We start from the raw sequence: 20,517 nt of genomic DNA, 5'->3' as shown, positions 1-20,517 counted from the left end.
GAATGAAAATTCAGGGCCATATCCTATCCAATTTTCCAGTGCCAGTGCAGCTGTGCCAATGGGATGTGCCCTGCATCCTGTGGTGGGGAGGAAGTCACAGAGCCCTCCTCAAGCTATGGGAACAGTTGTTCCCTTGCCTCAGGGCTGCATTGCAGCTCCAACAGTGCTGGAAAGTTGGATAGGACTGGGCCCTCAGTCAGTATGCAGACAGAGGTAAAACAGATTTCCCTCCAGCTTAATTTCTATTAAGAGACATGTCATTAAAAGTGGGGTTGATTAATACTTCAAAGAAATGGGAGAGCCAGTAAGATAAATGGAAGGCAGATGTTTAGCAAGATAAGCCATTTACAGCTAACACACACTTTTCAAGAAGACCCAAACATCGATAACCCAGACAAAAAAGATTGTTAGCTACTGTGAAATACACATTTCCCAGAACCTTTCATTAAAGTTTAAAATAAATGATAGCAACATGAGGAAAGTCAAAAGCATAAATAGTCAGTATAAATTGGCCAAACAGAAATCCCAAACTAGCTTTTTCATCACACTCAGGAATCCTAAAAAACCTGGAGATGATCCTGTGTTGCCAGACAACGTACTTTGCCTCTTTATTTTTCCCCTGGTATGAACTGAACTGCCATGGAAGTCTGGTCAAGGCAGGACCAAACCTTAGCCAAAGATAGTGCCTAAAGAGAATCATGGGAAGGAAGGCAGCTTTCTCATCTCTAATGTAAACTGCCTTGTTTGCTCTCTGCCTCAAAGCTAATACTCATGTATGAATTCCTTGATCACTTTGCCTCCATGATTGAATGGTGCCTTTTGACCCAAGAAACTCCCAATCTAGGAGTTTCTTGACTCAAAACTATGTGACTAAACTGAAGAGCTACTGCTGTTTTGTTTCTTTTTGGTTTATTAACACCCTAATCCTGCTCAGTGTCCAAAAGGAGCTCTCTTGTTTGATGCTGGAAACCTATCTCCACTTCATTCAAGTTGTACTGCTACACCTGGAGGCAAAAGCCACCACATCCTGAGCTAAGTACTGGCTATTCAGCCCAGGCAAACTTTTGTTTTTGCTCAGGCAGTTTTAACTAGATTCCCCCCTCTCCAATCACTGAGGTTTTTCACTAGGTCTCCCCACACTTGACATTACTGTGTCTCTGTGAATGTTTGTTTCCCTTAATGCTCACTTGGGCAATGCTCTAGCACTGTTCTCTCTTGGAACTAACACCTTAATTCTAGTCTTGGAAGCTGAGACCTTATGGCAGTGGTTCCCAGACTTTTTTGACTGGTGGCTCCCTTGACCTACTGGGCCATTGGTTGTGGCTCTCCATCTGGACTACAATCCTATACATGGTATAGGGTGGTGGGTTTTTTGCAAGGATTCCACTGCTCTTCTGGCTTGCTGCCATGGCTCCCCGGAGAGCCACCGCTCACAGTTTTGGAACCACTGTCTTATGGGAATGCAACCTGCCTAACTTTGAGGTTCCTCACTCTCTCAATTCTCCTTCAGTGTTGTATCTGCAGAATAAAGGTAATTCTACATATCTACAGATCCTGTATCTGCGGTTCCATTTACCCATGGATGGGTGCATGGAGCCCCCCCCCCCGTGTTCCCTATGCATCCCTTCTGGAGGGTCTTTTGAGCCTGGTAGAGGCCATGCGCATCCTCCTGTGGCCTCTGTCGGGCTCAGAATGACTTTGAGGGTGAAAAAAAGCACAACTTCCATTTTCTTTTAAAACCAGAAGCGACGTTTTTAATACCTCATCTCTTACCCCTTAAAAACATCTCTTCTGATTTTTCAAAAAAACTGGAAGTCACATTTTTCACTCTCATTCTAAGCCCAGCAGAGGCCACAGATGGATGCACACGGCTTCTACTGGAGGACCCTCTGGAGGCAAAGGGAGCACAGCTCCCGTTTCCAGAGGGCTGGGGTGTTCCCTTGTATCCGTGGATTCAGCCATCTGCTGGGGGGATGTTCCAGAACAGAGCCTCCCCTCTCCGTGGATACAGGGGCACAAATGTGCTTCGGATTCTAAATCTCCCCCTCAGTCTTCTCCTTCTGTGCACATCTCATCAACTGTCCACTCCTTTTCCTTCCCCTATAGAACTTGCCAGCTAGTTTTAACTAGTTAAGGCAGGAATCTGGAGATCTGCCTCCAAGCTCTCTTAAAACTGGCCCATTTGACTGATTCTGTAAAGTGCACCTCGGAAAAGGACAGGTTGCTTGCCTGGAACTATAGTTCTTCAAATGCAGACTTGTTCTGTGTATGTGCAGAGCTAACCTCAGAAGTTATCAGACCCTGGCTGAGCATTCTATCCATGCTCTTGAGTATTCTTTGAGGGCAAGAAGAATACCCAATATCTGTGACTTCTGTCCCTTAACATAAAACTGTAGCATTTGAAGAAAGATCCAAAAATTGGAGCCAGTCCTCCAGAGGGGATAGTCAGGTCAGTTGTGTGCCTGCTCAAATGACCACAGGAAGAAATTGGAAATGCAGACATTGCTGTTCACTGAAGTTGTCACAGGGATTTCCATTATAATGCTTATCTAATCTTATTTCAACAAGTCAGCCTTGGGTAAATTGAATCAGCTCCTAGTGTCCAGAACAGGATTCCTATTCCAATAGCATAATAGTCTGCTCTTGGTGATGAGGTAAAGCACTCTAAACAGGAAGTGAAATCTGTGTTGTAAATGGTGTAGCTTCCCTTACTGATTGCGGGTTATACCAAACATGGATATAATCAGATTTGGTCGTACTGTTGGGTATATAAGCAAAAGAACAGGCCTGTTGTGAAGTTGCAATGCTAGGTACATCACAAAGTCCTTTGGCTTAGCACAGAGTGGGCCGCGGCAGGCATTCTGAATTCTCCATCTGAAACGGCAGCGGTGGCAATTGCCTGTTGCAGAACCTGGCTCTGTATAAGAATGCAGGTAAGCCAGTGAGGTGGGCACAATAGGCAGACACCAGGCAGGGAAGGAGAGGTATCGGGGTGGAAGGGGGCGTGACCTGGCACATGCAACCAGCACCAGAATGCTACACCCTTCCTTGCATCCCAACACACTCCCTTTCTCTCCTTGAACTTGAGCCAGCTAAATAGCAAAATAAATGGCACAGTAAATATATATATATACACACGATCGTATACATGAACGTAATAGCAGCATAAAATCTGTACTACGGCCAGTGTACTAAAGTACACCCAAGAGTTATGTACTTTGCTGCTGTTTCTTCAATTATGCTGAACACTGATAGAAAAGGACACTAGCATGAATCATATACTGCAACTGTTAAAGGGGTTAGACAAGATCATGTTGGCAGATATTAAAGTCCAGAAGGACAATATTTCTACTTAAAAATGGTACTTTATTTTCAAAATAAACAAACTGAAGGCTTCTTCCTTACTGTGTTGGAATCTAGATAATAAAAACACAACCACAGGGTACCTTTGGAAGGAGCTGAATCGCCTGCAGGATTCTTTGTCTGTGTCCAGAATTAAGTATTCCAATTTCCAGCAAATCCTGATCCTCCATAACATTGCTCCCCTAAAACAGCAAAAGATATTCACAGGTGTTTTGAATAGCTCGTAACATACCATGATATTCTTTTTCAAGCAGCATACTCCTTAACAACGAGGATTTGCCAACAAACTAAAGAATGATTATTATGGTACTTGTTTTCAGGTTCAGACAATGTGAAGTTACAACATGGCTAGTCATGACCTGCAGCACTGGTGGCAAGTCACTGGATGCATTCAGGTCATTGGCAAACCTCTAAAGAGGAAAGAACAGGTAATGTAAGGCAAAAGATGACCTGTATAGTTAAATTTATTTCCCAGGACTATTAACATTTTTTCCTCTGCTGCCTACTAAGAATTTACTATCCGATTAACAAATGTATTGGACTTGCATTGTGTGTTGAGAGCTCACTACATTTATTCTTCAGATGCCGCCATCTTCTTGCATGGACAATTCTGCAGCAAAATTTTAGAGCCTCAGGAAAAGAGGAGTGGCACTTGTTTATTCTGAATATGATGCCTTGCAAGTGGCAAGAATGTGTCACCAAAATGTCTGCTTGCTGCTTCTCCAGCTGAGACTGGGGGCCAGTACCCAGTGAGCAAGGATGGAAGGAGCAGCTAGAGCAGTGAAATGTCACTGTCACCACCTCCATCTGCAGCTGCTCCCCACTGAGACTGGGACTTCACAGAGGCCACCACTTTCCATGGAAGCAGGAGAAGGCAAAGTTATCCAGGTTAAGAAACCCATTGCTTTTTCTTGCTTTCGTGATTTGCTATTTTTTTATTTTATGTAACCAGCTCTGGAAGCTTCGTTCGTCTAAGAGTGGGGTCAAAATGTTTTAAATTAATACAATCAATACTCTGCTTTCTAAGCCATCAGACATCTAAACAAATGTATCATCTCACCCAACTGGCAAATGTCCCCATTATCAAAATGTACACAGAAGTGTCCCCAAGAATACCGGTACCTATGTTTTATTATTATTTTATGTATATTTAAAAATATATCCCCAGCTGAAATATTACCCAGCCCACCCAGATTTTAAAAATGTTTTATAGTAAATTATTTTGCTTACATGATTACAGCACAAGGGAGTAAAATCAGAATTCAACAGAATGTATGACTTGCGTGGAGACAAATCAATGACACTTTTGCTAGCCTCTTGTATCGTGCACCTGGTGAGGCTCTGTTCAAATGCACTGGCAATAATCAGCAACTAATTTTGTTCAACAGCCACTCTGAAGAGAAGGGGAGGCAGGGCAGGCCCTTCCCTGTGGATGATACAGGTCCTGTAATCCCAGATACTGCTCACTCCACATTGGCTCACTCCAGGACATAGGATTTGGCCTATGGGCTTCAACTACTGGTTACAAGTGTAATGATCTGATACATATTCCTCTCTCTCTCTCCCTCTGTGTGTGTGTGTGTGTTGCAAACAAAACCTTCTCCCTGCCCCATAATTTAAACAAAAAAAAAATGCTGCTGTAAAGCATTTTAATTCCCAAAGCTTTTCATTAGTGAAACAGCTAATTCCTTAAGGCCTAATCTGAATAAAATAATGAAGAAGACAGCTTCCTGGGTGATTAAAATATTGGTTAATACTTTAAGATTACATTTAAACACTTTAAAACTTTCAAATGAGATGTTTACAAGTCTCTCTAACAAATGTAATATTTTCCAGTGTGTAATGCATTTTCATTCAAGACACTCATTTAAGAGAAAAGCTGCTAATAGTGTCAAGAAAGCAAACAAACACTTGTTACTCGTGCCTTATGGAAGCATTCTAGCGAATGCACTGTCTGTATTAAGAAACCGATGAATTATGGGATTGGAAGCTCCTTTTGAACAGGTGGACCCTGGACTAAAATGCAAAAAGGAGTTTGTATATTTGGAATAATGGCTACTGGAAAAGCTCCATTTCTGCAAAGTTCCTTATAGCACAAGGGAACATACAATGCATTCTTTAAGTGGCAAGGTATAAAGATGTTCCGCAAACATTTCAGGACAAGCTTGCTCTGGTGACAAGAGTCTGTTGCTTTCTTACTTAGTTTCACCACTTCTTTGGCAACAGAGATAGTGGTAGAGCAGCCAGAAGGAACCAGCCACTAAAAGGAATTCTAGTGCAGGTTTGCACCACCTCTGTCAAAGAGGCAGTAAAAAAAAAAATACGGAAACAAGGACAGCAACCACCAACCTTTTGCGGGTAAACTACCCCAAAAAAGTTTGTGGCAATTCTCATGCTCCACTGGAATCATCCTAGTTTGGTACATCCATTGAATTCTTTCCACAGCCCTGATTTTGAGCCAAATGTTTTCCAGTGAGACCTTTCAGCACAACACTAGTTTTACAACCATTATGTAATGCCAGAATGATGGACTACAATCTGAGGGGGGAAAATGTATAAGGAGAGAGAAAACGGAAATGTGTAACAAGAGAGAAAACGTAGAAACATAGAAAGAATGTAGATTCCTCAGTGACTGTGCATTCAATCCCAGCCAGTGCTGCTCTTCTGCAGCTCGTCACTACGTGCTCAAGTGGTCATGTAAACCACTCCTTGTTTTATCTGATGTGTACTGTTCGGTGAAAAAAAAGGGCAGAACAAATCCAAAGACTGTGGTCAGAAAATGGCACTCGTTTAAACAGTGGATGAAGCTGTGACTATTTTTAAAATATGTTGCATCATTCCTGCTTGTTAGTTTTGCCATCAATATCACTTCCCCAAAAAGATACCCGATGCAATTAAAGATCTAGAAGATAAAGCTTGAAGCAAAAAGAAAATTGAGGAGGCATCACTTTGTGAAAATGAACAAATACCTGATGAGCAAGAAGAGAAAGTGCAAATGCAAGTTAAAGTTTGATCTAGGCATGTGTTCTCTGAAGCATCTCACGGGCCCCGGAGAAAGGCAACACTGCTTTTTGAGGACATTAGATAATACTGTGCACAACTCAGCAGAAAACTCCAAATACTTTTATGCATTAAAGAAGGGAATGACTTCAATGATCGCTGCATAAAAAACCCTTGGGCCTGAATCTTCACAGGATTGCATCAGATGTGGCGGGGGAGAAAGAAAGAAGGGAATTTCTCTCCATTAGCAAACACAGGAATACATTGAAGCATCTTTAGGTTTCTTGTATCTTTAGCAAGATCCATCTGCCTCACTAGAGTAATTAGTATCAATTATCTGCACATGTTGTCCTTGGTGCAAGGACAATTGTTTTTAGTGTTGCTCTTCTTTTGCTTATGTGAGTATTGTGAAATTGTTACTGGAAGGTGTCTGGGGGAGCAAGAGAGGAGAAAGGGAGCCAAAGGGGATGCCTCCATCCAGGTAATTTGGGGAAGGGGAGGAGAGGCAATGTGCTTAGGAAAAGTCAGGTGAAGGGAAAGAACACAGAAAATGGCATGCTGTTGCACTTTCTGGTGCTCTTATGGGTCAGGGTAATCAAGGTAAAGATACCAACATCCCAAAGAGTCTAAAGGAGCTGTTCCCAACCACCACGTCAGTCAATGGAAAAACATCAGCCATGCAGGATCTAGATAAGCATGCTGACCTAAAGCATACTATGAAGACCATATAGGATGAGATGCACTGGGTTACTCTCAGCCAGCTTTACCAACCAGGTTTCCAGATATAGTACTACCTTCATGGTCCATAAGGACACCATCTCTCTCACTAGATGCTCTGTCCAGCCATTTTTACCCATCTTGAATGATTTTACTCAGAGTTGGGCCACTGAGACAAGTTAGGAATTCACTTGGTATACTGCTCATCCTACTGCCTAATAGTTCCCCTGCTTGAGCAGACAGAGATGGTCTCAGATGCTGTATTGGAGAACTAAACATTCGTTGTTTTGAGGGACTTCCACATTCATGCAAAGACCACCTACCTCAAATTAGGTCTATCTCAAATCACATCAGGTCTAATGCATCCATCAAGACATACATTGGATCTGGTATTTTGTATTAGACAGGAAGATGGTGACCTCTAGGCAGAAGATGCTGGTCATGCTCATGGACAGGTAACTGAGTTTTAGACCAGGGGTGCCCAAACCCCAGCCCTGGGGCCACTTGCGGCCCTTGGGGACTCCCAATGCGGCCCTCAGGGAGCCCCCAATCTCCAATGAGTCTCTGGCCCTCTGGAGACTTGCTGGGGCCTGCACTGGCCTGATGTAACTGCTCTCAGCATGAGGGTGACTGTTTGACCTCTCGCGTGAGCTGTTGGATGAGGACTCCCTCCACTGCTTGCTGTTTCACGTCTGTGGTGCAGTAGCAGCACCAAAGGAAAGGGCAGCCCTGCTTTGTACAAAGCCTTTTATAGGCCTTGAGCTATTGCAAGACCTTCATTCATTCAGGTAAGTTCATCTTTAACATATTCATTTATGTAAACTTATGATTTTCTTCCCTGGCCCCCGACACAGTGTCAGAGAGATGATGTGGCCCTCCTGCCAAAAACTTTGGACACCCCTGTTTTAGACTGACAGCTGCTCTACAAGGATGGGAGGCCTATTGAGCTGCTACACCCCTGGAAACTAATAAATCTGGATGGATTCCTGATGGTTCTGGAATAGTTTCCTATTGGTATGTTAGACAGTCTTGCTGGGGAGTGAAGAGATGACACAGATTATTTTCACAGTCACTCCTAAGCATCCTTGACTGAACCATAGAGACCATGTATGCAGAGAAACTGATAAAAGAATTGGGTTAATGGCTTGAGCATAATTGAAGAGGTGTAGCAAATCCAACTGGACACAGGATACAGCACATTTTGAGGCCTACTCTATCACAGTGATAATAGCAACGGTGATAATAGCAAAGAAATCTTACTTGCCTGCCACCATTGCATCTGTTTAATGCTGGCCAAAGAAGCTTTCCTGTGTGTTAAAAGACTGAGGGCCCAGTCCTATCCAACTTTCCAGCAGTGATACAGCCACAATGCAACAAACATACCCTTACTTTGAGGAGACCTCCGTGGATGCCCCTCCACTGCAGGATGCAGCACACACCCCTTTGACCTGGCTGCACTGGTGCTGGAAAGTTGGACATGATTGGGCCCTTACAGAGCATTCCTATGCATATCTAGGAGGTTTGGTCTAGAGCAGGGGTGCTCAAACTTTCAACTTTAGGGATGCTGGACCTTTAACAAGTGTATAGAAGAGAGAATTTCAGCAGGTGCAGCTTGTCATCTGTGGGATGACAAGTTGCATCTGCTGAAATTCTCTCTTCTATACACTTGTTAAAGGTCCAGCATCCCTAAAGTTGAAAGTTTGAGCACCCCTGGTCTAGAGGGTAGAGCCTCCATTTGCCTGAAGATAACATCCACAAGGTCACCAGTTCGAGGCCACCAGCACCGTGCAACCTTGAAGCAGCTGACAAGCTGAGCCGAGCTATTTCCATCTGCTCTGAGCGTGGGAGGATGGAGGCCAGGAAGGAGGCCAGATCAGAATGAAACATCTGAATTGTTGTGGCTCTTGAAAGATAGAGCCTTCTTTCAATTGTAAAAAACTCTACGGGGATTTAAATTAGCCTGCCTATGTAAACCGCCTTGAATAAAGACCAAGAAAGGCGGTATATAAATACCTGTATTATTATTATTTTTATTTATTATTATTATTATTATCTACTCAGAAGTAAGCCCCACTGTATTCAATGGCATTTACTTCCAGGAAAGTGTGTATAGAATTGCAGCATTTGGCAACAATCTTATACATGCTTACCTGGGAGTAAGGCCCTTTAAACTGAATTGGCTTACTTCTCAGCAAACATGCCTAGGATTATATTTCACCCTTCTTGGTCCAGGTAAATAGAGAGTGTAGCCCTCAACAGCTTGCTGTGACTTGTGTACAAATGGAGACCTGCCACTTGTGCTCTTGACATCTACCTATCATGGCAGCTGAAATCTGCTTGGGGGAACTGGTGTGAGAGGTTGTAAAAGCTTCCTAAAAGGTTGGTGTTATCCCCCAAGTTCTCAAAGAAGCAGTGGTTCATTCTGCCTTTAAAAAGCTCTGATTGGACTATAGGACAATTTGAACACTTACAACACAGTATCCAATTTGCCACTTTCAACTAAAATCTTAGAGCAACTGGTAGCCTTGCAACTCAAGGTAGCTGTGAATGAAACTGTTTATTTGGATCCTTTCCAGTCCACCTTTTGACCTGAGTTTGGGACTGAAACTACCTTGGTCTCTTTGGCAAATGACCTACACCAGGGGACAGATAGGAGGAACATAACCCTGATTATTCTCCTGGACATTGCAGTGGGCTTTGGTACCAACAATCATGCTATCTTTCTGGAATGACTTGGAAGGTTAGGAAGTACTGCCATAGTGCCTAGCAGTGGTCTGATCCTACCTCCTAGATCAGTCAAAGAAGGTGATGGTGGGGATTGATGCTAAATTCCATGGCCACTGGTTTGTGGGGTATCACAGGGCTCAGTCTTGTACTCCATGGTTTTTAACATCTACAATACATGTAACCACCAGAAGAGGATATGTGGAAGTTTGAGCAGAGTTGTAAATATGTTGATGACAACTCAGATCTACCTCACATTTCCAGCATCTAAGGCTAAAGAAGTAGTGGAAACCCTTGACCAATGTTTGGGAGGCAGTTCCTGGATGGATTAGGGTAAACAAGCTGAAACTTAATCCTGACAAAATGGAAGTTCTGGTGCTGGGGGATGCATTTGATCTGGACAGTTGGGTCATTCTAACTCTGGAAAGGGTTGTGCTGCCCATAAACAATCAAGTATGCCCTTTGAAGGTACCCCTAGCTTCAGAGTTATCCCTGGATGCCCAGGTGTGAGCTATATCCAGACACATCTTTTACCTGCTTTGGCTAGTTTGCCAGCAGTGAGCCTATTTTGAGGATGACTCCCCAGACTGTTATCTATGCACTACTTACAGTGAATTGGATTGCTGCAATGTGCTGTACATGGGGCTGCATTTGGTTTGGAAGCTTCATTTAAGAACATAGGGAAAGCGCTGCTGGATTATGCCAGTCCAAGGCCAGCATCCCATCTCTCACAGTGGCTCACATGACTCTGGGAAGCTCAAAAGCAGGAGAGAAAGGTACACTTCTCTCCCACCATTGCTCCCTTGCAACTGATATGCAGAGGCATGCTGCTGCTCAGCCTAGAAGTACTGCACAGCCATCATGACTATACCCATTGATAGATCCATCTTCCAGGAATGTGTGATCCAGAAGGATTATATGGTCAATTTTATTTTGTGTTCTTTTACTTTAAGTGCAAGAAACATTCACTTAAACACAGGGCTTTTTTCCTAATGGAACGGGGGACGGCACCTTTTTGCAGGGGCCCCTCCCCTTCAGAGGCATTGGGGGGGAGCAAAACAGAGGCATTTGCTGGGGGGTGCAGGGTGGATGGGTGCCTGGCCCCTGCCTGACTGCACAACGACCCCCTCCTGCCCCCATCTCCAAGCTCTCGCCTGAGGCCAGCCCGCCTCCCCTTCCCCCCCCCACTCTGCTTCCCTGCGCAGCTTCCAAGCTGGTGGACAGCGCGGGGGACACGCACTGACGCTGAGGAGGACGGACGGCCAGCCAGCCAGGGAGACGGGCTGCGGCACCCATGAAATGCCCAGGTACTGGCTTGGCGAAGGAGGAGGGGCTGGCTGGTGTCTATTCAGAAGTAAGTCTCATTGTGCTCAATGGGGCTTGCTCCTGGGAAAAGGTGCATAGCCTTGCAGCCTGAGAGCCCAAGCCTATGCATGTCTACTCAGAAGTAAGTTCCATTGTGTTCAATGGAAAGTGTTTCCTAGCTTCCTCCCAGGAAAGTGTCATAGCCTTGCAGCCTGAGTAGACAGGCAGAGGAGGGGCTCTGAGGCTGCAGTCCTCTCCACACTTTCCTGGGAGGAAGCCACAGTGCCTCTAGTGGGACTGACTTCTGAGTAGACAGCCATAGGCTTTGGCTCTGAGGCTGCAGTCCTCTCCATACTTTCCTGGGAGGAAGCCCCATTGACTCTAATGGGACTGACTTCTGAGTAGACAGGCACAGGATTGGGCCCTGAGGCTGCCATCCTATCCACAGTAAGCCCCATTCACTAAAGTGGACTTCTGAGTAGACATGCATAGGATTGGGCTCTTAGGCTGCAATCCTAGGCACTTTCCCGGGAGTAAGCTCCATTGACTAGAATGAGACTTACTTCAGAGTAGATATACCTAGGATTGGGCTCTTAATCCTGGCAGAGATATATATCTGCACCTGTTTTCACATGCTAAGGGCAGGTGAAAAGGGATTCTACGTGTGTACAACGTGCTGCCCAGCCTTGCCAGAGATCCTCCTCATCCTTCCCCCACAAGCATGCCCTCCGCCAGCCAGCGTTTGCAGCTCCTCTCCAGCAATGCAAAGCAGCTGCTCAGGGCAGCAGAGAACATACAATTGCATGCCAAGCAAAGACACAGAGTATTCTGATACCTGAATTAAACCATATTTAATCGCTTGTTTGCAAATGTAGCTGTTTCTGTGTGCACCTAAGGACCCCTCTCGTGTAAGAATTCCTTTTTTGTTCTTACTCCCACAGTTGCTTAGAGTAATTTTACTACATGGAACTCATGTAAGCCATTTTTTGGAATCCATTCACTGTTTCCTCTCCTCATAGTGCCACACTACATACTACACACTACAAGTGCACCTGTACAGTATCTTTCCCCATGTGTAGAAGAAGTAGCTAGGGGGAAGGGGATGTGGAGATTGACAGCCCAATTCTATGCATGTCCACTCAGAAGTAAGTTCATCTTTAGGGGGAAGCACATAAAAAATATTTTATTTCTCCAATAAAAAATGGTTTAAAAATAAATAAATAAAAGATTAACAAGTTGTGAGTTCCTGCACCTTTTCTTTTACAAAAAAAGCACTGCTTAAACATATGTACTCGGTGCCGGGTGCCTGCCTGGAGAGCAGACCAGTAACTGTGACTGACCACACAGCCCAGAAAGGCCACATTTTGAAAGTTCTGTTGGGGTCCCCACCCTGCACCCTGCCTTACCTCAGAAGAAGGCTGCAGGGCTGGAGAGCCAGGAGAGGAGAGAAGCAAGAAAGGCAAGGTGAGGGCAACACAGGGGAAGAAGGGAAGCCTTTAAGCCCTAGGAAGGGTGGCTCCTAGGGAACCACCCTTTTTACCTCTTTTGAGATGAAGGGGAGGGCCTGTGGAGAGGGTAGTTGGTCCTACAAAAGCTGGGAGGCCAGCGATGCTGGGGCTGGCCAGAAGCTAGATGGCTGTGCAAGAAACAGCCCCTGCCCAGGACCCACTTTCAGTAAACTTTGGGGCATCTTTACTGTTGCTTCAATCAAGCTTTCACTGTGGAATTACACAGACATGCCATTGGCCAATATATTGGGTCCCTGCACGTGATTGTCCCCCCCCCCATGTGCACATGTTACTTGGGTTTTAAAAAGCATTGCCAGTAACAGAATGAGCCACTCAGAATAAATTCTTGGAGGAGCTGCAAGATGCACCTACTTTGTGTCAGCTTGACTGGCTGCCAATATGCTCCTGGGCCCAGTTCAAAGTGCTGGCCTATAAACCTTAAACTGGTGGTATTCCTGGGCAGGGCAAGGGGGGCAAACACTCCAGGGCACCTCACCTCTGGAGCAGTGCCTACTTCCTCATCCCCCCCACTGCCACTGCCCCCATCTGGGGGCTTGCAGGGAGCTGGGGAAGCATATGTTGCCTCCCTGAAGGAATTCTGAGGCCTCCAGAAGGCCTAAAATTGTTACTTCCGGATGTTACTTCTGGAAGTAGTTATTTTTGGCCTTCCATAGACTTCAGAAGACCTTTCAAGGGTCAGAGAGGCAGTGTGCAGCCTCCCCAGCTCTCTGAAGGCCCTCAGATGGAGATGGGGCTCCACTGGGTGGGAGACAGCACCCTGTGGTCCTGACTCCAGGCGGCACAGGGGCAAGGATTGCCAGTGCCTTAAACAGCCAAGGATCAAGTTACTTAAGGACCACTTACTCCCATCTGAACCCTCCTGTTTATTAAGGTCATCTAGAAAGGTTCTACTTTTGGGCCCTCAATCTCCACATCATTCCACTCTCATTTTTCAGAGTAGCTGAAACATCTATCATGTTAGCAGTTTCATGTGCCCTAAAAAGTCATGGCTGATGACTTTTTCCATACATTCACAAGCACATAGTGTACATTGAATCAGCTGATTTATTAAAATTGTATTCTGGATGGTAGATCTGGTCTACACTGAACCTTATGTTCCATCAGCATGCACTGTTGCAAAAGCACAGTAGAGCACTTTGCTACACCACAAAGAGCCATGCTGACAAGAAGTTTGGAGCCTTCCCATGCACTTCGCTGGCTGGCAGGATACCCAAAAGACCAGGTCAAACCACTACAGTGGTGGGGATAGGGCATGAAGAAGGCAGAGGGGGTAGAATGGGGAAGAGATGGGATAGGAGATGGGTGAATCGGGACTGGGAGGGGGAAGATGGACAGTGCTGTCGTATGGCATATTCAAACCCTCTTGCAAGCCTGATTCACCTGCATGGATCTATGCGGATTTACACCAGAAATATTGCTGGTGCAGATCTGAGTTGACCCATAGCAGCTCCTGGGGCTTACCCCAGGACAAGAGGACAAATGTTCCCTTACCCCAAGGAACATAAGAACAGCCCCTGCTGGATCAGGCCATAGGCCCATCTAGTCCAGCTTCCTGTATCTCACAGCGGCCCACCAAATGCCCCAGGAAGCACACCAGATAACAAGAGACATGCATCCTAGTGCCCTCCCTTGCATTGGCATTCTGACATAGCCCATTTCTAAAATCAGGAGGTTGCACATACGCATCATGGCTTGTGACCCGCAATGGATTTTTCCTCCAGAAACTTGTCCAGTCCCCTTTTAAAGGCATCTAGCCCAGATGCCATCACCACATCCTGTGGCAAGGAGTTCCACAGACCCACCACACCCTGAGTAAAGAAATATTTTCTTTTGTCTGTCCTAGCTCTCCCAACACACAATTTTAGTGGATGTCCCCTGGTTTTGGTGTTATGTGAGAGTGTAAAGAGCATCTCCCTATCCACTCTGTCCATCCCCTGCATAATTTTGTATGTCTCAATCATGTCCCCCCCCCCAGGTGCCTCTTTTCTAGGCTGAAGAGGCCCAAACGCAGTAGCCTTTCCTCATAAGGAAGGTGCCCCAGCCCAGTAATCATCTTAGGGTGCAATCCTAGCCGCGCTGGAGCAGGCAAGCCAGGCGCTGCATCCAACACAGGATTGCAGCGAGCAGCGGTTCAGCCACAGGCAAGGGGAAGCTCTTCCCCTTACCCGTGGGTAAGGGCTGCACGCCCCTATGGGTCTCCTCGGACCTGCACCACCTCTGGAGGTGGCACAAGTCAGAGGAGAGCGGAGTACCTTGAAGCCGCTCCACGCACCCCGGGGACGGAGGTTGGGATCTGGCATAACCGCTGGGTCCCAGCCCCACCCCTTGCTCCCCACGCGCCCACCCTCGGGCCCGCCCTCCCCCCGCCCAGTAACATCCCCTCCCACCCCCTCCCCACACACCCAATGCCTACCTTTGCTGCTTATTTGGGCATGCTCGCGCTGACACAAGCGGTGGCACGGGAGCCGTGGCGGAGGCTTCTGCCTCCATCCATGCGTCGGCGCATCTGAATGCGCCGACACAGCTCCTGCCTAGGGAGGCACAAACGTGCTTTATGGCACGTTTGCGACCCTCCAAGGCCACCTACACTGGCATAACTGCCAGTTAGGATTGTGCCCATAGGCTGCAATCCTAATGCCTTATGTCAGTGCTTTCCAGCACTGGCATAGCAGTGCCAATGGGTGTCACTCACAGAGTCCTCCTCAAAGTGAGGAAATGCTTGTTCCCTAACCTTGGAGCTGCACTGCATTTATGTCAGTGCTGGAAAGCACTGACATAAGGGGTTAGGATTGTGCCCTTAGTTGCTCTCTTTTGCACCTTTTCCATTTCCACTATGTCCTTTTTGAGATGCGGCGACCAGAACTGGACACAATACTCCAGTTGTGGCCTTACCATAGATTTGTACAACTGCATTATAATATTAGCTGTTTTGTTCTCAATACTTTTCTAATGATCCCAAGCATAGAATTGGTCTTCTTCACTGCCACCGCACATTGGGTCGACACTTTCATCGACTTGTCCACGACCACCCCAAAATCTCTCTCCTGCTCTGTCACAGACAGCTCAGAAACCCATTAGCCTATATATGAAGTTTTGATTTTTTGCCCCAATGTGCATAACCTTACACTTACTTACATTGGAATGCATCTGCCATTTTGGTGTCCATTCTGCCAGTCTGGAGAGATCCTCCAGCAGCCAAAATCCTTTGTGGGATGCAGTGTAACTCATGCTGCACCACTGCATCATCATGAAGGGATTTAGACAGGATTGGGCTGTTAGTTTAAATGTCTCCACAGAAACATTCCAAGCCTTGAAAACTCAGAGCTAAATGGAAACAATCTCAATTGTCTCAATTTTCCCCTCTAAAAATACCAGAATGCTTGATTCAAGGTTAACAATGTTTTCTTTTTTCAATTGTTCCAGCAATTTATTTCACACAGGAAAAGGCTGCATTTTGCTTATTCTTTCCTATTCAATAGTGGGGGGGGGGGGGGTTTGCTTGCTTAGCCAACTAATTACTGTTACTGTAGTAACAAGATGACTGCTGTGTTATGATCTCATCTACTCTGTGTGTAAGAGGTTCTCAACTTTGTCATAGAAAGCTTTTCTAAGTCAAGAAAGTAATTTCTAGAATGATTGATTAAAAGAAAAGATTAAAGACAATAGAAGCTACTACAAGAGCATATTAATACATACTGTATTTTGCAAGTTCTTTAAAAAGGCACTTGTAGGTCTAAGTCAGTGGTTCCCAAACTGTGGGTTGGGACCCACTGGTGGGTAGCGCCCTGATTTTTGGTGGAAAAGTGTACCACCGCAGCAGCTTCAAAATCAGCTTGACAAGCTTACCAAACCCTCAATGACTGCTGCACAGCAAGGTGGCCAAAATACCGAGAACATTTCCATTCTACCTGCAAGCATACGAACTCAACATTCCATGCCAGATGCAGGATTTCCAACAGACTCCAAAAAATTTTTTAATTAGCTGCTTAACCTGCAGAAAATCGGCAGGTGGAACATTTTACAGCACAGAGAGAAGCATACCAGAACTGCTGGTACACGTATGTGGTTGATGTTGGCAACCCTAGACAGATAAATTAGGGACTGGACATCCTTAGCAGGTCAAAGTTTCTTGGCAGATTCTCGCCAATATCCACACCACTTTCAGAAGCCTCACTTGACGTTGCTTTCACCTGGCTCAGTTACATCATCCAGCTAGATTGCAGTGACACATCTAAGACTGATATGGCATTCAGAAATAAATATGTGAATAGTTTGTGATGTTTTATTTACCACTGACCTTACACTACAATGGAGAAGGTTGCAGGTGGAAGGAAAGTAAATGCAACCAAAATTAACTGCCTAATTGACTGTAACTCAAGCTGTGTATTCTTAAAGAGTCATAACAGAGTCCAAAGGGTAGGGGGGAAAAGTTAATAAGGGAACATGAAACCCACTAATAACAGTCAACCTTTGGGCCATTTTTAAGGTATTGTGCTATTTAATAAATCACTTTTGGAACCCTTTAATAGATTTCCAGAATAATTAACAAGCATGAACAAACTTAATTAGTCTGTAATAACATGTGGGACACAGATTAATGATCCACATAGGAAATGCTGAGGAATCAATTCTTACTCCACAAGTGAAAGCCTTAAAAGCAGAAAGATATAGAAAAGCCCTGCTGGATCAGACCTCAACCCATCTATCCAGCATCCCTGGTGACCAAAAAGATGCTTCTGGAAGTAGGACACAAAAATCAGTCCTCCCTCCCATACTGTTGCATCCCAGAAACTGGTATTTAAGAACCTGGAAGTAATGTTCAGCTAACATGCCTAATAGCCATTGATAGCCCTGTCTTCTATCTGTTTGCATAATTCCCTTTTAAAGCCATCTGATCTAATGGTTACCACTATCTCTCAATTTAATTATTCACTGTGTAAATAAGAATTTTCTTTTGATTGTTCTGAATATCTTGCCAGTGAGCTTCATTGGGTGATGAGTTCTAGTGTCATTCAGAAGGGGAGGCGCGTTATCTCTATTCACTTTTTCCACACCACACATAATTTTATGAACTTCTACCATGTCTCTGTTTAGTCATCTTTTTTCTAAACGAAAGCACCCCAAATGCTTTAGGGCCCAATCCTATCCAATTTTCCAGCACCGGTGCAGCTGCAATGCATCCCCAAGGTAAGCAAACAAATGTCGCCGTACCTTAAGGAGGCCTCTGTGACTGCTTCCCCACCACAGGATGCAGTGAATGCCCCATTGGTACGGCTGCACTGGCACTGGAAAATTGGATAGGATTGGGCCTTTAGTCTTCCCTCATACTACACAGAGATGATTGAAAGCAGTGTTATTTATTTTACTCAGAAGAAAGCCTATTGTGTTCAGGTAGATATAAGCAGTAGTCCTATCTTACTCACTGGAATCAAACCTCTACTCAAAAGCCCTGTCTGGTCTTAACATGTCTGGTCTTAACATATATGTTATGCGAAAATGAGAACTTCGGTTGTAGGAATGTGTTATAAATAATCCTTTGAGAGAGCCTTTCCTTAGGGATTTAATAGTTGGTATCCTGCAAAAATCAAGAAAGTTGCTCCTACTAACTTTCTCTACACGACTGGATACATGAGGTATCTTTGGACACAGGAGAGGTAGTGCAAAGGACTTCCTGAATAAAGTTTGAGGCAGAAAAACATGCATTTTCCCTGGGAAGCGTGTTCCCTGACCACCAGAGAAGATACTGTACGTGGTTTCCTGCTTCAAACCTGTCATAAGAGAAAGTGGGAGAAGTTTGGGCATCTTTATAATGTCTGAAGTCACCTGTAGACAATTACTTTTCAAATCAGCTAGAAAAGCTCACCAGCCTCCTGTCTGTAGTTTTCTTTGGGTGCAATCCTAACCAACTTTCCAGCACTGACCTAGCCACAATGCAGCCCCAAGGTAAGGTAACAAACATGCCCTTACCTTGAGGAGGCCCCCTTGACTTCCTCTCCACTGCGGGATGTCAGCTATGTCAGTACCGGAAAGTTGGTTAGGATTACGCTCTTCATTGTTAATCCATGCATTACACCTCACCTCCCTGCATTACAATCTCTGCACATGAACTGGAGGTTGTCCATGACTTTGTGTACCTTGGCTCAACGATCTCTGACACTCTCTCGATACCGAGCTAAACAAACGCATCGGTAAAGCAGCTACCACGTTTTCCAGACTCACAAAGAGAGTCTGGTTCAACAAGAAGCTGACAGAACATACCAAGATCCAGGTTTACAGAGCTTGCGTCCTGAGTACACTTCTGTACTGCAGCAAGTCATGGAATCTTCACTCACAACAGGAGAGGAAACTGAACGCTTTCCACATGCGCTGCCTCCGACGCATTTTCGGCATCACCTGGCAGGACAAAGTACCAAACAACACAGTCCTGGAATGTGCTGGAATCCCTAGCATGTATGCACTGCTGAAACAGAGACGCCTGCGTTGGCTTGGTCATGTCGTGAGAATGGATGATGGCCGGATCCCAAAGGATCTCCTCTATGAAGAACTCATGCAAGGAAAGCGCCCTACAGGTAGACCACAGCTGTGATACAAGGACATCTGCAAGAGGGATCTGAAGGCCTTAGGAGTGGATCTCAACAAGTGGGAAACCCTGGCCTCTGAGCGGCCCGCTTGGAGGCAGGCTGTGCAGCATGGTCTTTCCCAGTTTGAAGAGACACTTGGCCAACAGTCTGAGGCTAAGAGGCAAAGAAGGAAGGCCCATAGCCAGGGAGACAGACCAGGGACAGACTGCACTTGCTCCCAGTGTGGAAGGGATTGTCACTCCTGAATCGGCCTTTTCAGCCACACTAGACGCTGTTCCAGAACCACCTTTCAGAGCGCGATACCATAGTCTTTCGAGACTGAAGGTTGCCGACAGCCAACAGTTAATCCATAGTGAATATGGTTACAGCTACAGAAATATCAGCAACTGTGTTTTAAACTGACTTTCAATGTTTAGCATATGTTCTAAATTTCGACATTACCACACCTTTTTCAGAAAAAATTAAACTTACAGAATATTAATTTGTTGAAAGGCTTCGGAGACTCAAAGGAATCAAATGCCTATTTTCTGATTACACAGTGCAGTTTATTAGAGATGTTATAGAATAATTCAGTGAATAATTCTCATTGTTGTGTGTTCACATGCTAATCAATTTCCAGGGACAAATTTCCCTTTTCAACCTCTGATAAAATACACAGAATGTTGATTTGTTTAATGGATTTTCAAAGTGCCCTTTTTTCTGGGTAGTTTCCAAAAGAGGGGGGAAAGCAATAAAATCTCAATCTAAATTTACAAAGTACTCAATAAAGACAGTCATCTCATGGAGCCATTAAAATTTAAACTGAATATTTAAAAAAAATTTGTGACTAAAAAGGTCTATTGGTTGGCAACCTTCAGTCTCGAAAGACTATGGTATAAGCCTACAGCACCCGGTATTCCCAGGCGGTCTCCCATCCAAGTACTAACCAGGCCTGACCCTGCTTAGCTTCCAAGATCTTGGTCCTGAAAAGGATAAAATCATGTGGGTTGTAACTAAGCCTCCCTGGTAAGGAAATTTGATAATGAGGGTTACAATGCTGAGAAAGTCCTCTCTAGTCACTGTTTCACCTGAGATATATTCCTGCTATTGAAAAGGAACAACTTCTGCTTCAACACTATTTTTATTTTCTTGGCCGTATTTCATCCAACCTCTAATCTCAGTGGTCTCTGTACTACTGAATACAGGCATGCAATGGTGACAATGCTCCTGTTCACATGAGCACATGAAGCATCTTTAAACGGAGTCAAACTATCTAGCACTGTACTATCCTCTCAAGGTCCAGTATTCCCCAAGACCTT

The 20,517-nt window shown here is 45.0% G+C and overlaps 1 protein-coding gene across 13 annotated transcripts in view; it reads right to left on the bottom strand.

Moving 5' to 3' along the window:
- Window positions 1–20,517, bottom strand: part of ANKS1B (ankyrin repeat and sterile alpha motif domain containing 1B) — a 406,398-nt gene that overhangs the window by 176,388 nt on the left and 209,493 nt on the right. For all 13 annotated transcript variants that reach the window (XM_066634627.1, XM_066634628.1, XM_066634635.1 and 10 more), the window contains one exon: window positions 3,447–3,545. In XM_066634627.1, coding sequence (XP_066490724.1) covers window positions 3,447–3,545 — 99 coding nt within the window. The remainder of the gene's footprint in view (window positions 1–3,446; window positions 3,546–20,517) is intronic.

This window comes from Tiliqua scincoides, chromosome 7, assembly GCF_035046505.1.
Source record: "Tiliqua scincoides isolate rTilSci1 chromosome 7, rTilSci1.hap2, whole genome shotgun sequence".
NCBI lineage: Eukaryota > Metazoa > Chordata > Lepidosauria > Squamata > Scincidae > Tiliqua > Tiliqua scincoides.
Note: the sequence above shows the minus strand (reverse complement) of the source record. Positions and strands in the feature narration are given on the sequence as shown.